Consider the following 18,065-nt stretch of genomic DNA (forward strand, 5'->3'; position numbering starts at 1 on the left):
AAACAAGTTGTTTTCGTTCAAAATATTTTTTATTAGCTGCTCTTGGGTTGTTTTGCAAAAATTTATGTTTTAACAAGTTGCAACATTTTCCATTTTTCTTGTACTTTACAAAATGTCTGTTGCTAATTGAGTTCATAAGCAATATATTAACCAAAGTTTACAGTTTCTATCAGCATAGCTCTTTCAATCACCATTCATATAAGCTTGTCCATATATTGAAATTTCCATATTATATTTTCATAAATTAAATCTATAAATATCACAACAGGTAGTGTGCACTTAAAAATGTAGTTCAAACCGAAATAAAACATTTAAAATTGTCTGTATGTTTTACGTTGTAATGAGATTTCCAGCTGTACGACTGCGAATTTCGCATTTATTAATTTAAGTTTATGTTAAGTCAATATCAGGTTACTATAATTTGTGCCAAGGATTGAAAACGTAAGATGGCTAAGTTATTCTTCGTCTAATGCGCGAATTTATAATTTTTGCTTACGCCGTTGTTTGCTAGTAAAACACATACGCATACACACTTAATCAAATTAAAGTATTAACTATAACCTCATCAGTATTTTTTTGCCATTTTGAGGATTGTCTTTAGCTTGATTTTTTAATATTCTCGTCGCTTGCGTATCTAATGTTTTCTAGGTTAAGCAAGCTTACTCATAACTTAAATTTACATGAATATACAATTTAGTTACGCAATCGATAACGTTTCTGCTCTGCCGCAATCACTAAATACTGTAATTTGCTCAGTTATTGATATAAATAATTGTTTGGTCTATCTGATGGTATTTATTTATATAGTAGATATATCGAAACACATGTAAATAGTAATATTTCTAACACATCCACTTAAATATTAAATATTTGTATGCAACTTTGGTTTTGCAATATGCCATCAACTCATTGCGGTACATTTAATACTTTATTTTGTAACTCTGTAATACATTTAATATTTAACTACCACCATTCTGCAGATCTACTTCTTTCTTGTACAATTCCCACGACCTGTGCACAAATCCCTGCGGTGAAGGAACGAACTAGTTAGGAAAAATGCGAATCGAAAATGAACTGGTTCGAGGACAACGGATTTTTGCAATTATAAAACCATTTATAAACGCAAATACTGTTATAATGTTATAATTTCTTGACATTAACGATTTAATACGATTAAATATACGTAAAGTAAAATTAAATAAAACTTCAAGCCGTCAAAATTAGTACTGGTAGTGTAAGTCAACTATTTAAAAAATTCCAGTTGCTTGTACGATACTAGATGCTTCATTGCCTAATAGGGCGTGTGGTTCTTGCTTGACAGTTATATAGTTACCAAATAGTTTATTTCACTGCAGGGATCCTAAATAATTTTTGTGCGTAGGTAAGAGGGATTACAAAATACCCGTATTTGCCAGTAACTCCAAAGCGCTTCGCCACTCAGTTGGCTGTCACCCATCTACTCCGTCAATCGGCAGTTACACAAGAATAGTAGAACCTTCTTCTTTACTGGCGTAGACACCGCTTATGCGGTTATAGTCGATGCCGCGCAACAGCCTCTTTTGTAGAAAACTTGGGAGTATATTGCATAAGTTGCGTAATGGCTCTTACCGCATGGAAACCTTTGAAAATCTAAGAAATGTCGAAGGAGGCAGTTATTTGAGAATATAGTGGGAACCCCCTTTATTCTATATTCAGGCGAAAGCAGCTAAGTATCCACTTTGTAGCTTTGGTTTTGCTAAACGAATAAGGGACGCACATTAACTCGGTCAATCCATATACCCTCACCTTTCCTTTGCAGATCTATGGCTCATTAGACCTAACCTAATTTTCTATTTCCATAAATATCAAATAAATTATATTTTTATAACTAAACTCATACTCATAATGCATATTACATACGATATTTGAACAAGATCCGCTTGGATAGTTTATACAAGTATTGCTTTTTGACTACATATCTATTTAACTAGCACATCTGATAACTACGTATGGTATGTACATCAATTTAACACATACTATACATATGCGCATTTGAATACTTAATTCAAAATTTATCTTTGACTAAGTATTATGAGGTGATGCTATCTACGCATGCAATCGCACATGTTTGCTCAAGTTCAAATACATTATTATAATTAGCTAAATATATTTAAGTACATACTTTTTCAACGTCCATTGGTATACTCTGCAGTATGTATGAATGTGTGGCTCATTCGGGCTTACTTAGAATTTTACATATTGATGTTTTCGCTAACTTTAACTTACAAATTCATATCACATAAACTGTTTGAAGTGCTCTCGTTTGCTGAGTAAGGTAGAGAGTAGCACGAGCTGCTGATATTACACTACAAATGTTCCATGGTACACATGCTGCTATGCCTGTGTGCATGCGGTGTATCATGGACGAGGAACACAAACTTACTTCCCACATGGGCATACTACACGTAGTAGGCGTCGTAGGGGTTGCGCTTGCGCAAACATGGAATCATACATTCCAGTGTATTACGGAACGCTTCGCGAAAGTCCCGGTTGAAATAGGCGTAGATCAGAGGGTTCAGTGTGGAGTTGAAGTAGCCAATCCAGAAGAGCACCACGACGACCACATCCGGGCAAGGGCAGGCCGCACCGCACAGGGAAGTTATTACATACCTTCAAAGGAGCAAAACAAAATGGCAAATGGGAAATATATTTATACAGTATATTGTATAACGATTCATGTTATTGTAAAAAGTTAAAGATACATAAATGGGTTACTGCTGCCGAATTATTTATATTGTTAAATCGTCAATTACGGTTCTACTCACCACAGAAAGAAAGGCAGCCAGCAAAGCAGGAATACACCCATTATGATACCCAAGGTCCGAGCAGCTTTGTGTTCAGCTTTCCAGCCTTTCGTCGGCCTCACCGAGCCACCTAGAAAGCACGAAAATTTCATCCATGTAAATCCAAGCACACTTCTAAGCAAAAGTTATTCGAAATAAAATGTGTAGACACGCGCATTCGTACATACAATATATTTAGTATTTTTTAGTGTAGTGCAACAAAAGATATTAAAGTTTGCGAAACGTATAGTCAGCTACATATGTACATTCTAGATTAGAGGAAACAACTTCAAGCAAGCATTCAAGCAAGATTTCTGGTGTTGAAAATGGGCTATGAAAGATAAGATATGTAGTGATATATACTCGTATGTGGTATATGTGCTATGTACGAGGTATTAACGAAGAGAAATGTAAGTGAGTATTTACAATGGAATTGATAACGGTAAATGCCTTTTTGAGGAAATTAGTAACAGTAAACATGAACAGATAAGATCATTGCGAACAATTACAAGCGAGCGAGAGAGTTAGAAACGGACGGAAAGAGCAAAGCACTCATTAAGTTTACCAAAATTTAGACCCGTGTAAAAATATAAATTTAGTCGTTATATAAGTACATATTTTGAGAAGAACCTGATTACCGTATGTGCATTTATCCCTTTACATTTCATAACTGATGGGATTATGTGTCACATTTTTCTTACTTTTCGTCAAATAAATTTTAATGCCATTTTAACTCTTAAAGCTCCGATTTCACAAATTCTTATTAATTCCATTTCAATTATTTTAAACAAATGTCCAAAGATGTTTGGTTAAGTTCTGGTTAAAAGAAGCTTCTCTACCGAAAAAGGAGTAGTGGTTAAGTTAACCAGAACTTAACTAATATATGCTAACCAGACATATAGAAAACGGCCCTAAATATGTTCGTATATAGAAATCGCCTGCTCATTCTTTAAAATTTGACACTTCTTGAAAAGGTCACTATTATCTTCCGGACTCTTTCGAGATAATCATATTTTATTTGAAGGGAATTTGATTTGTAAGATTTGCTATCGGCTCCAAATCGTTAATGAAAGAACATGCAACTTTTTTTTCTAAAGTGGAGTTCGACTGGTGATCAGACAATACGAAATCCCACACAGGAAACGGCATTGATATATGCAAAATAGTTTAAAACTGAATACTTTTTAGAAAAAAAATATTTATACATATAAATAAAAAATTATGTAACTAATTTTATGAAATTATTTCATATCTAACATCTATTAGAGAAGGCGCTACATATGAGAAACACTTATAAGTACATTAAGACGAAAAGGAGTAAGAATACCGGTTGGTGTATCTCATAATTAACCGAACTTCATATTTCAATCATTCAATTCTAGTGCGACATTAAAAAGTGACATTTATCCTCTTCAAATTCAACTAACTTCATATAAATCGGCTGACAGAAACATTTTACTACTAGAATATAGGCTGAAGGATAAATACGAGTGAAATCTAGAGAAAATTAAGGGATTTCTCTCATTATCCTCCGTACACGCCTGATCTTTCACCATGTGGCTACCCAAAATGAAAGAAGTATTTTATGATTGCCATTCAAGCAGTCGTAGACAAAGTGCTGATAGAATGTTCTTATAAATGACAAGGAAAAAAAACATATTTATGCGCTGGTAGGTCAATCCAATGGAAATGCTTTCAAAAGGTTCAGTAATTTTTGAGTAAAATTTACATATTTTGTTAGAAACATTATAGAAAAAAGATATAAATAAGTTCCTAAAACACCTAAATCCAATGATCGATATATTATATATTGTTTAAATATAATTACATTATAACATAAATAGATTTTCAAAAAGTAAGGAAGGACTAAGTTCCGATGCAACCGAACATTTTATACTCTTGCAACTTTTAGGAATCAATCTCGTATCTTCATACTGATAATTTATATATGTATGTAACTCCATATGTCTCTCTATTAGTTTTAGTTGATACGTAACTATTATACTCTGTAGCAACATGTTGAAAGAGTATAAAAATGTGACTCATATTTATAGCAACGGTATTAAACGTTCATTGAGGGTACATTTATGGTTTCCTTTTATGAAAAGTCGGATTTTTCAAAGTTGCTGTTGTTCATGACTCACGTATTTCCACAGTTTCAATAGTGCTGCACCGGTACCCATCGTCGGATTTATGAGGACTTTTTTTAAAACGTACTTGTATATCTAAGTTACCTGCGAGTATATACGTGCATAGGCATAAGAATTTATTTACTTGTTTATATGGAAATACTTACTTATGTATACATAATACAACAATATTACATATATATATTTATATTGTTTGCAATATAATTGGTGCAATGAACACATATATTAGGTGCTTCTCAGAGCTAAATATATGCAGTCCAATTGTAAGATTATCTCTTCTTGGGATCATAATTATATTAATTAAGAAAGTATTAAATTAATAGTTTTGCTTCCAAAGCATATATTATACAATAAATGCTTTATTTTTTAAATACACAAATACGGGAGTGTGGTCTTTACATAAGCGAGTTAACACCGATCCTTGAATAACTTGAGGCGACCTCATACCGCACCAAATAGTCAACCTCAAGTCAACATACATATGTATATAAATAATGCGTTCACACAATAATTCAAATTCTTTGTTCGCCATAAGTTGTCTTAGTGGGATCATTGTCTTGACATAGTGGGATCATTCAATACGTACCTACACTTAACCATATAGATATATCAAAGAAAGAAACGATCTACTAATAGGCGATCTAAAAATATTATTTTTCTAAGAAGATTCTTATATAAGGACTAGTGCCTCCCCTTAAAATTAGTTGCAGAGCTGTTGACGGCTCTACACTTGCTTGAGCTTTGTTATGGTATTATAAAGGTGAACGAATCTCTAAACGTATTATAGAGAAGTGAAGATATTACAGTTGATGAAGCTGACGCAATTATCTAAAATTTGAAAGGTTAGTAATGGACGCTCAAAGTTGTTCAGATGCTTTATTTTGTTAGTCTAAACAAACCTTCCCACAGCTCAAATATACTCATTGTATAAATTATATGCAGAATCATTAATCAAATGTAAAGAAATTTCTATTCTCTACTTAGAGTTGATTTCTTTTTCCCCCCTTGTAAAAACTTGTTCAATTGAAGGAAAGGTAAATCATATTTATATTTACTGATTTTGATCCTTTCGAGCTTCCCTAGCTTTGGCGAACTGAATTTGAAATAACTATATAATACTGTGATCAAATTGAAAGGTGAAGTTTAAATTTATACATCGCGTGTTTTTCGAATCGGTAATTTTTTTTTCTGTAAGTACTGTTAGTGGCACTTATGCTAAATTCACGTCAAAATATTAATTAGTATTTGAGAAATGCTTGGTTTAGTGAGGCTCTAAAAGTGAATTCTTCGATTTTTACTATGTCTGAATTTATTGAACAAAAAAGTGCGACAATGCATCTTCTCATACTTCATTGGTTATTCGTGATCATTTCGCCACATTTTCAACTAATATCGTGCCGAAATCACCGCATTCGCAAGTTTTACCTTCGTGTAACTTCAGGCTATTCAGCCACCGTTTTGACTCAATTGAGGATATAAAAGCTGAATCGAAAAAGGCTCTGATGGCCATTACGGCGGAGGATTTTTCCAAGTGCTATGATGACTGGAAAATTCGTTGGCATAATTGTATTGCAGAGGGAGGGGATTACTTTGAATTAGATGGAATGGATAAAACTCACTTTTCAATTTGATCACGGTACAATTGAGCAAACACTTATATATTCATATTTATATATTATTATTATTTAAAAATATATATTTACACACATACAGATACAGATAAAAGTGTTCACATATAGATTAAAAAATGTAGAAAACGAGATGAAATTACGGTAAAATAGTTTTTAAGTAGGCAAACAGTTGCATACCAACAAAAGAGTGGAATAGCTTATAGATAATGTATCTGTAAAAAGCAAAGAATAACGGCTTAACAGAAAGCAATTCGATATGCATATGTACATAGAGTACTATCAGAAAAATTTTGTTTGGTCCAGATTTAGTGAGTCAATCGAAAATCATATGTACATACGGTCCAGTTCTTCAACTCCACTGATGCTTTAGCACTTTCTATCAGTACGCGTCCTGTACAAATTTCATTTCGGTGATAGGATTAGATAGTTAGCGATTAGTTTACGGATCGGTTTCCATAGCGACGCAAATGATTTTGAAAAATGTTGACTTTATCTCTACGAGTGACTGTGCAAGCATGTTTTCTACAGGTACGTTTCTAATTGGTACTAATGTATATACTTACTCTTGTATGTACACTCTCGTATGCAAGTGAGAATATAGGATTTGAATGCAAATAATATTTCTACTAATTACAGATGCTAAGTGAAAAGTACAAGCAGCGATTTGATATCTATGGCCGATCATTTACATAAATATGCATGTCTGTATGTGTTTGAATGCATCATTTTTGTTATATTGATATTTTTCATGTACATATGTAGGAGTATGTATGTGACCTTGTACACATCTCCGCAATCACGTGCTCGTCTTAACAACACTCACTCACCGGTAGCGCCGCACTGGCATTCCTCCGACCTTCGTTGGTGGTTCTTGCGTTTGTGCCACCAACGATTCGTGTGCCAGAAACGTTTGTCGCTTCGACTGTGACTCTGTCCCTGACCGCCGGGAATTGGTAAACGCAATTGGGGCCTCATATTGGCGCCGCATAATTGGCACTTAACGGCCGCCTTATTGACTTTCGAGTTGGCCATATCGGTGCTCTCGTAGCCGACGTTCACAGTATCGAAGGTGATGCACTTGGCTTGGTTGCCACTACCAGTCTTTTGTTCAATCATATTAATGGCCTCTTCCTCATCGACAAATATGCAGATTCCGCCGCGTCGTTTGAGTGACGACTTTTGCGAGAAATCGACTTCTGTTGGCCGCTGCGGCTCTGTTCGTATGTTTCGGTTGTGCCAGAACAGTCAGTGGTTACCGTTAAACCGTTGCAGTTGGGATGGTAGAGATTCAAGTGGTTACACATAGACACACACATATTCGAGATGTGGTTGGTATTACAAGACGGATTTTGAAGTTAACAGTTAGTTGGTTGATTGGTTGTTGATTTGTTGTTGTTGGTGGAAGTACAAAAAATATACAGGGCGATATATTGGAATGTTAATTATTTACAATTACTCGACAGGGTGGAGGTAAGGGACACAATAGCTCTATAAGAAAACTAGTTGCAAGATACAGTGGGACACAAGGCGATAGAGGGGGCGATAACAAAGATGATTAAATGTTCAATTTAGAGAGTATGAAAGTATGCAATTGAAATATGTAAACATATTTATAATAAGGATGTAATGTAAATTCATAGCATGCAGAACATGCGTGTTTATATTTTATGCCGGCTAGATACTAATTTTCAGATGGTCTGGCAGAAGCAACGCTGGATAGAAATATTTTTAAGAATTTTTTGTTTATGATATGCATTTATGCGTAGTGTGTCAAAGGAGTTTTGGATAAATATGAACCGGTCGTTGTTGATTACTTTCAAGGGAAAAATTTACGTCAAACTCAACCAAGGAATGCAATTTTCCAAAAAGAATTGAGACAGTAAAATATTTAATTTTTTATGATTATGCAGTCAATATATTGTTATTGTTGGATGTTTATATGTGACCACAAAATGTGCCTTACGTCTACGGGCATTAACAAAATAATTTCCATTATTCCCGCTAACTTCAGTTTTCGATGTACAGGGTTTGTCCGGAAAGTAATAAGACTGAGTCGATTTAAATAAATATATTGAACCAATCGTTACACTTCTTTAACAATTTTCAAAATAGGCTCCATCTGCGTCGATTCAGCGCTGCCAGCGTGATTTCCAAGCATTGAAGGCGTTACGGAAGACATTCTCCGGAATAGCCTTGAGAGCCGAGGTGCATGCTGCTTGTATCCCAACCATCGTCGCAAAATGCTTACCTTTCATAGGCCTTTTTAGGCAAGGAAACAAAAAAAAAAAAGTCCGGGCCACATATGGGCTGTAGGCGGCTGCGGAAGCTATGGGATGCCGACCTTGGTTAGGTAGCTGTTCGCAGCTTCGTTTGAATCTTTTAAGGACTTCTACGCAAAACTTGGCGTTGACGGTTTGTCCAGGAGGATTAACTTCTTGTGACCGATGCCTTTGATGTTAAAAAAGACAATGAGCATCGTTTTCACTTTGGATTTATTCATTCTTCCCTTGTTTTTGGTCGAGGAGACGCCGGCGTGTGCCATGCGGACGATTGCTTCTTTGTCTCGGGATCATACTTAACGATCCATGACTCGTCACGTCATACGTCTCTGTTGCAGATTTACCGAGTTTTACACAGAATTTAATCGCGAACCTCTGATCTAATGAACGCTGCACTTTCCGGACAAAACCTGTATGTGTGCATTCATACTGATACCAATACAAGAGGAAATCGGCATTAACATAGATCTAACTCTTGGATACCCAATACTATATTACAGTTTCCGTTATTCCTTCCTAAAAATTAAGGAAATTAGTTCACACTGTGTGGTATAACGACTTTCTACTAAAATTTTCCTCTATCAGTCCCAGTTTCATTGTTTCACATATTCGTGATATTATTCCATTATATTTTTAAGTATATTATTTGCAAAAAAAATAAAAAATAAAAAAATAGCAGGTATTTTTAAAGGAAGGTTATGGGACCTTTTACGATGCCATCTTAATCATTACTAACAGCAATAATCAAAACATTTAAGTTTTCATTGATATTATTTCTATCAATATCACTAATGTCTCATAGGTGTATGTGTGTTTTATCACTTTACGAGTACGACATGGAGAAGCAGACAGTGAGACTTGTGAGGCAAGTTACAACATCTACAATATATATGCATGTATGTGTTTATATGTTCGAACGAAATTAAAAGAAATTAATCAGAAATCAGAATCAGAATCAAAGTAACAACAACAAAGGTACCTAAACATAGCAAAACACAAATGGAAGGATCAGAATGGAGGAGGTGGAATGTTCTTGTGACCACCAGTACAAACCCCACGAGGACCGCAACAACCGTGAACACTATCGCGTTCATTTAACCAGTTTGAGGTCATGACGACAACTGAGACCCGTCTAATTGGTGAAATTACGCGCGTACTTGTAATATAAATCTGAATTACCCATACATATGTACACAAGTGTTTGACCAATATGTCAGGCGTACAAAATCACTTGGGCTCAGTTATGAGCGATGACTTTAACTGGCAACCGATTGGCGGCGTGTCTATAATAACCGGTTTTAGGTCGCAGAGCCGAACGATTTGTACTCGTACAATGGCGAGTTTGTGGGTGGAGGGGCAGAGGGCAGAGGGACGTGGGAAAGTGTTGGTGGGGGTATAATTGATGACGATATGGACATGGTGTGTACTGGTTTCAAAACGGGGCTGGTGGTGTTAGCAGTTTGTGCACTATTCGTCATGATATATTGATTTCTTACGTGAAAATCGTACACTACTTACTTGCTGAGCTGGTCGATACTCGACCCATTGGTATGTAGCTACGGCTATCACTGTTGTCCTGTGAGAAATTAATGACATTGACATCATACGTCACCACCGACGCCTGACGTTTGCGTGTTGATTGACCGTTGCTGCCGTTATAAGCTCCGCCTCCTGCTAGTATGCTGGGGCGATGACGTATTGTTGTGGATGTTGTTTCTGGCTCGCTGTCGTGACGTTTGAATAACGGTGAAGTCAAGTCTTTCTCATCGGTGGTGAGCAGACCAATATCACCACCGTCGATGTCGCCTTTACTGCCGCTGTGCAACGAAGTGGGCGAGAGTGTAGAGTCTAGTATAATTTCTGGTTTTGGCGACTTGCATTGCGACATTTGTGGTGGTGTTGCGTGCATTGCCAAGGCTTGTTGACTCTGAGACGTCGGCACTGACAATGAGGTAAGTACGTCCAAGGATAATGTGGCCGTGTCACTGCTGAAGGGATTGCTTGTTGGTGAGTTGTTTGGGAATGGTTGCAGAGTTGCTGTTGGTGGTGGTGAGAGAAAGTAGACATTTACAGTGTTACTCAGTGCGCTTGGGAAGGCATTAGCCTTTGTTGTCGGTAGATTTTGTGCGGAGTTGAAGTTTGGTGTTGTCGGTGGGGACATGAGAAAGTTAGTGCTATTCTTTGTCACTAAAACTTGATCACTGAGTGTGCTGAGTCGCTGTTTAATCTGATTTGCTGACTTTCCTGACTTGGATTCGGTAGAGTTGGACGACGAAAGGAACCTACGATGTGGCGAATCGATTGTGGTAGTCCCTAGTTCTGCAATGGGAAAACTAAGAGAGCGGAAGAGCTCGACCAGGTCAGTACGCGAGGTAATGAGAATATTGCTTTTCTCCGGCAGTTCAATGGCGCATTTAATGGGTTGATCAGGAACTATAGCTTCGGTTAATGAGGAAGGCGACAGTGATGGTGGCGGTGTAGCTGGTATATGTGGGGACTCTGTTAGACAGTCGGTGTATTGCGAGAAGTCGTCTGAGCCACTATAAGCTACTTCGTGAGAATCTCCTAAGTCAATTAATTGTACTGAGCTATTATGTCCGTGTGGAGATGTAGTTATCTCGAATTCGTGTGTTCGAACTGAAATATTGTCTTTTATAGTGTCATCCGTTTGTTCGTTTAACACATTGATATCGAGTAAAATGTCAGGAGTGTTGTAGCGCGTAGCCGAGCTCTCCTGACTTTCCCCCATAGTGTACGAATAATAGATGAAACCGGCCTCTGAGTCAGTGTCACTGTGTTGGCGCGAATGCATCTCCTGTTTCCGGCTCATGCCTCCGTTGTAACTGTGTGACAGTTTGCGATTGCGTGACCGTCGAAATAGTTGTGCACGATTGCTGCGTATCTCTTCGGATGTGGCTTGGTGGCGTTTCTTTTCGATAGAAAAACATTCCGTGCTTGATCGTTTCGTTTTCGCTAACAAACCTTTAAATGTAAAACCCTTGTCTCTTACTTTGTCCTTATCCTCTTTCACAACACCTTCTGTGAGTGATTCTAGTTGTTTTCGCTTATTTGTGGAGTCAGTCAGTGCCTTGAGGAACTCAGAATCACTTAGAGCACACGGCTTTTTGGCATTACCTTCATTGCCGCCATTACTACGACTGCGATTGCGACCGTTTTTCATCTTGATAAAATCACTTTCGCTATGTGCTGGGAATTTCCGATTTCCAGCAGTCTCTTGTTGCTCGCTTGGTTCAGCACCAATCTGGATATTAGTTTGCTTCTTAAAATACAAATAACTGTCTTCGATGAGACGCTTTAGTTCTTTATTATCCTCCGCGATTGGCAGGCATGTTATTGGAGCCTGTAACTGCTGCTGCTTCACTCCCAATTGGATTACATTGTCGCAATAGTCGGTGGTCTCACTATCATCGCTCATCATGCCAAATATCTGTTGATATTGCTCTGAACCCAACATTTTTTGTCTCACCTGTAGAGATTGCTTACTGCTAAAACTTTGTCGTTGGCTGGGCGATTGCTTTGGCGAGTTCTGATTAGAATTAATTGGAGAGGCGGACCGTTTCGTAATGCAAACGGATTGCTGTAGTTCCCCAAGCCCATCTGTCCAAATATGAGGGTTAAGAGTCGTGGCCTCACCATTTGGTTGTTGTTGTGCGGCATGATGCAGTGCGATCATTGATGGAGCGCTGTCGGTGTGCGTGACTCTCTCATAGCGTTCTTGCTCCAAGTCCCGCAAATCGATGCTACTGCGGCTGAGCCGACGCGGCGGAGCTGGTACTCGTAATTCATCACAATCATCACAATCATCTTTTTCATCGTCTTCATCTGTTGTTTGTGGCAGTATATCCTGAGGAGAAGTATAAAATTTAAATTGTGTTGGTATTAAAAAGTAGAATAATTCATAAAAGTTCAGCATTCGCAACTAGCATTACGTTTCGATTGGAGCATTACAAATAAAAGTTAACATAGTGTTTTCACCTCTAAATTGCTGATCGCGCTATGTGTCTCCTCGCGCGCTATCGTAGCGCTTAGCTCGCAGTCGCCTGGGTGCAAATAATTGAGGTTGGTCGATTGGGTGTGGCCCATGTGCACACTGTTCAACAGAATATTCGAACTTGTACGGCTTAGAGCTTTTCTTTGTCGCACTGCTTCTCTGTGTGAAAAACCGTGGATATAAAAAAATATGAGACTAAGTGTACCTATGCGCGGATACTCGTTCAACTTACTTGTAGATGCGCCAGTACATGCAGAGCATCACGATGCCCGGTATCCAGAAGCTGACTGAACTCGAAATGATTGCGTACGCTTTGTTGACCACAAATGAGCACTGATCCGGATGCATTAAGATTTCCCGCTGGTGCTCAGCGGTCGTATACCAACCCAGGAAGATGGGCGTGAACGATATAAGCGCTGGGAGTATCCACACATTCGCTAACATAAAGTAAACTGTACGAGTCGTCATATACAGTGGATACTCGAGTGGGCGGACAATGGCGAAATATCTGAAAGAAAACAAAGTTAACAGACTCGCGCTGATAAGCATAAGTTCTTTCATTTTCTCTGCAGCTTTTAAACGCCTCCAAACACAACTAATCGTCCACGAAATGTGGTTTGCCATTTGTGGTCGCATTAATCATTTCATTTGCCACATCGTTTTCATTCATTTAAGTTTTGAGTTTGTTTTGTACTACTTCTCGCATATTTGTGGGTGTTTGCCATAAGGCAGCAGCGAGTTTCAGGTGCGAAATTTGCTTGTAGTGCGTTTAATTAATTTCGCTTTCCGGGATGTGCTGGAAAGTTCTTCGCTGTTGGCTTATTTGCACAGCAGTTGCCGTTGTCTTTAAGTCGACTAAGTGCTTGTGCCAGCTGCATTTGGACAAACACGTGGAAGAATGAGGAAATGGATGGAATAATTAACAAAGATAACGTCTTCGTGTTTTCCATGCCGATTGCCACAACCTACACACTCACACAAACGTATACACCTGCACTCTCATTGAAAAGTAACAGTGAAATTGATTGATGAGCACTTTGTGTGGAGCCAATTGGTTCTTGACACGAAATAGCCGATTAAGAAGAGCGGTTTAAACAAAAACAAATACACTGTCTCGAGCGATGAGGCGTATAACAGCTATTTAAATAAATGACAACCCCAGCCTACGAGTTTACGAATTTGATTCATGCTCAGTTGCGTTCAAATGTAGAAACATTGACGGCTTCTAACACTCATTAATTTTTAATAACTGCTTAACTGACTTTTACTGTTTAATCCTTCTAGATAACAAGAACGGCTTTAGAGCCTTTTTATTTGCGACATCAGATTCTTTATAGTGACTACAGATATATCTCATATACACACGTTTCGGCTTAATTAATCCCATTAAAAATGTAAAATAATCGCCAGCCAGTAGTGCATAAATTAATTGAATGGAAACAATAACAATAACAATGCCACGATGTTATTTGCATTATGACGGGGCCGAGAGTAATTTATGGCAAACTTACCGATCGACAGAGATACAGCATAAATGCAAAATACTCGCAGTGGAAAAGTACACATCCAGGCTGTTGTACACGTTGCACATGAAGCGGCCGAACATCCACTTGCCGTCTGAGAGCTCCACCGTCGCATTAAATGTCATCGCACACAACGCCACCAACATGTCTGCCATGGCCAACGAGACGACGAAATAATTCGTGATAACGCTGCAAGGAAGAGAGGAGAACAAGGGTGAGAATGTGTGTTAATACGGAACCTTAAATGTTGAATTGCACAATCGGGTATTTATGTGTCTTTAAACGCCATCGGTGGCAGAATAGGCGCGGAAACAAAAGCGAGCTCACAGTGGTTTATTTCCTTCCTTTCAGCATTGCCAGCGTTTGAGTACAAGAATAAATTACATTCGAGTGCATTATTGAGTTCTGGAAAAAAAGTCTATTTGCTGGCTTGAATTCTATTCAAGGTCACTATTGCTGTCTACATATGTCGGGGGGGACAACACGTGATGATAATTAATATAATAATGGACGTAAGCACCCATCTAAGAAATTTGTATGAAGTTTTCAAAAAGCTTCTTCGAAGAGCACAAAACTTAGAAATCTCTATATTCTGTATTCAGTTTACAGTTAATTGTTAATTGGTTACCACTTACACGCTCGCCTATATATAAGAGTTGGACTAAATCCTTACCTAAAACTGCAGCATAGTTCCACTGACATGTCTTTGTACTTTGCATTTTAAGCTTTCAGTTTAATACGTCCAGCATTTCGGACCACTCAATACTAACAAAATGGTTTAAGTGACCTATGACATACAAATACTATAGGTCAGTCAAACACAGTCGTGTTCCGCTTGCTTTCTAAGTCTTTGATTATTACGTCCTCGTTTCACAGCGGCGTTAAGATGATGCCATAGTACATATTTGCTTTAGTCTTTCTTCTACTTCCTTATTACTGTTTACTGGACGTCTTGTAAATTTTTAACCCTGCCTTTAACAACGGCTCTTGCCAACGGCTGAATCTCATTCGCATCAGCGGAGGTCTGTGCGCCACGGTGTGTTCTTAACCGTTGCTGATGATGGCGTTGAGTTTTTGTAAATGCAAGTTAATGAGGTCGTAAGTAAAATGATGAAGTGGAAGGTTATTTACAGTTCACTGAAAGCAACTGGAGATGTGCGGCATCCATCGCAAAGCTTGATTGTAAGAAAGTGGTGGAAGTTTAAATTTATGCTCGAGGCTATATTTATTTATTGAAGAATGAAGAGTTCACTCAGCTAAGCAATGCCTAAGGTAAATACCATAAATGCATCGTTATGCATCGTTATGCATATTTTCTGTTTTTTATAGGAAGTTTGGTAAAATTTCTTCTCATATCACATATAAAGCATTTCAACATATATGGATGCCGAAGTCTAGTTTACTTACCGTAATTTGCGATTGCGGCGCACCGAAATGATGACCAAGGCATTGCCCAGCACCGCCGCTGAGATAATCAAAGCGAATATGAATCCTTTCACAATGAATATCGACAGGCTTAACCATTTGTCCCTGTTGTTTTGCGCAGCGTTATCGGTGATGTTGAGTACCGTTAAGTTGACATCGTCGCTGGTTTTGTTGCCGCTATATGTGCTGCCATTGTAACTCTCTGTGAATGAGTCGTTGTACACCAATGCGTTGAAAGTCGCTTCTGCTTCGCCGATGGTGGTAGCAAGCACTGCCGCTGTTGCTGTCGACGTCGCTGCAGGCACATAGGCATTTGCGCTGCTATATATCGCGTTTCTTTTGACGGTCGTTGGTGAGGATACGTCTATGTCGGTAGCGGTACTGGCGTACGCTGGCGTTGTTTCTCTTCCAGCTGAAGTCGAATCGAAATTCGCCGCAATTACAGTATAATTTGCAATCGCCGCTGCTGCTGATATTTCATGCGTCGCGTAATCGCTGATATTACGAGTTTCCCGCAGGGTGGTCGCTGCACTTGCCGGTGAAGGAGCTGTGAATTCTTGCGATGCGGCCGGGTGGCCCAGGTAGGTGATGACGGCCAAGCTGGCTGCGATTGTTGTCGCTACGCTATTGCGTCGGCTCCCACTGTATGTTTGGTGGATATTGTTGTTGATCTCTTTGTTATTGCTCCCTTTGCTACTGTTGTTGCTGCTACTGCTGTTCGCCGGCTTAGCTGCAATGTTCGTGCACATCGTGCGTCTATCATAGGCTGTTGATCCCTTCTGCTAACGCTTCAGTTTCGCCTTTACTGTTGGCTGTATTGTTTGCGGCCTGCGACTGTGTTGCTGGGGGAATTGTTGTTTTGTGATTTCTATACTTTTTTGGACTTTTGTACTCAGCACCACAATTCATTGCAAGTTTAATTGCCATATAGTACAAATTTCTCCATCTTAAATTTACTGGATAACGTTGCTTTCTAACTTTGCGTCCTCATTTTTTGGTTTAATTTATTTCCTCGATTTAGTTGCCATTTACTTTTTGTTGGTTGCCTCCGCCTTCTTGTTTTCATTTGAAAATTGGCGTTGGTGCTGGCTTGTTGTTGTCTTCAGGAGAGAAAATGGCATTGAGAGTATTTTGGGTCAGCATTTTATCTTTCGGCCCTCCGGTCGCTGCTTCACGTCTCAAAAGCATTGATATTCTCACTTTCTGTTGGTGTAGATGTGACAGTTGCAATTGCCAGTTCAACAGTGTCCTTATGATGGCAATCATCAGGAAATTTTGCTGCGTCCAACAATCCAATAATGTCATTGTCACCCAAGCTAAGCTTGCAAGCTTTGTAGCTAGGTAGCTTAGTCAGCAACAGTTGCAGCCTTCAAAACTTCTGCTTTTGTTGTTGTAACTTTTATTGATAGCTTTGAAGCATAATAATGTTGATCAACAGATGTTCACTACCCTTTTCCTCCAGCTGTCAATCACAAATCACCTCGTACCTCCCACGTTCTACGAAACAGAGTTTAGGTTCGGGTGAGCCATCAAGGACACGGTCGTCAACAACATTCACCACTAACTGCTGCTGAGTTTCGGCTCACCCACCTTCTCAGCCGCTTGGGTTCCTTGTATCTGTCGACAGCAAARTCAGCAAATAAGTCACTTGTCGACGTCGTCAAATACTGATTATCCGTTTTTAATTAAACGCCAGCAAAAATCTGAAACGGAAATTAAAAAGGACGTGAATTAGCGAGAGTAGAGGGAAATGGGAAATAAATCTTGCAAAGCATATGCAATGTTTAACTGTTAATCAAGCGATTTCGACACAATATTTGGTGGCTCTTCAGTCACAGGCATTTGGGTTCGGGGTAATGTTTGTACGATTTAATATTAGAGAAGTGAATGATTTGTAAATGTGTGTATGTATCTAATTGTGTCACTGTAACCAGAATTTCAGTGGAAATCATAATCTATCTATCATAACTTAATCAATTTTAGTTCCTTCGCTTAAAAACCTTAAAAACGAAAACTAAGCGAATTTTAATAGACCTTGTTAATTTTCGCTTATTTTGGCTTCTTTGTTAGCGATGTCGAATTATTAATTTTAAATTTTTATCCGAATGTTAAAATTAAGTAGTTTTCGCAAAAAATTCACTCATTCCGAAGATTATTTTATTTATTTATTATTATTTATTTATTCTGGTGTTTCGTTCATTCATTTATTTTTAGTATTTCCCA

At 38.3% G+C, this 18,065-nt stretch overlaps 1 protein-coding gene across 2 annotated transcripts; it reads right to left on the reverse strand.

Moving 5' to 3' along the window:
• Positions 1-41: 41 nt before the first annotated feature.
• On the reverse strand, positions 42-17,194 carry LOC108978738 (octopamine receptor beta-3R). 2 transcript variants are annotated; one of them, XM_018949161.1, is made up of 8 exons: positions 15,825-17,194; positions 14,406-14,606; positions 13,127-13,402; positions 12,879-13,053; positions 10,401-12,747; positions 7,431-7,817; positions 2,805-2,913; positions 42-2,649 (listed from the first exon to the last, which is right to left on the reverse strand). In XM_018949161.1, exons 1-8 carry the CDS (start codon positions 16,589-16,591, stop codon positions 2,439-2,441), a joined length of 4,473 nt encoding a protein of 1,490 aa, XP_018804706.1. In that variant the 5' UTR covers positions 16,592-17,194; the 3' UTR covers positions 42-2,438. The 2 variants fall into 2 exon arrangements, with proteins under 2 accessions (XP_018804706.1, XP_018804707.1); XM_018949162.1 differs by lacking the exon at positions 7,431-7,817.
• Between the last annotated feature and the right edge of the window lie 871 nt (positions 17,195-18,065).

The sequence above is a fragment of the Bactrocera latifrons genome, unplaced genomic scaffold (assembly GCF_001853355.1).
Source record: "Bactrocera latifrons isolate USDA-ARS-PBARC rearing strain unplaced genomic scaffold, ASM185335v1 scaffold_126, whole genome shotgun sequence".
Lineage (NCBI taxonomy): Eukaryota > Metazoa > Arthropoda > Insecta > Diptera > Tephritidae > Bactrocera > Bactrocera latifrons.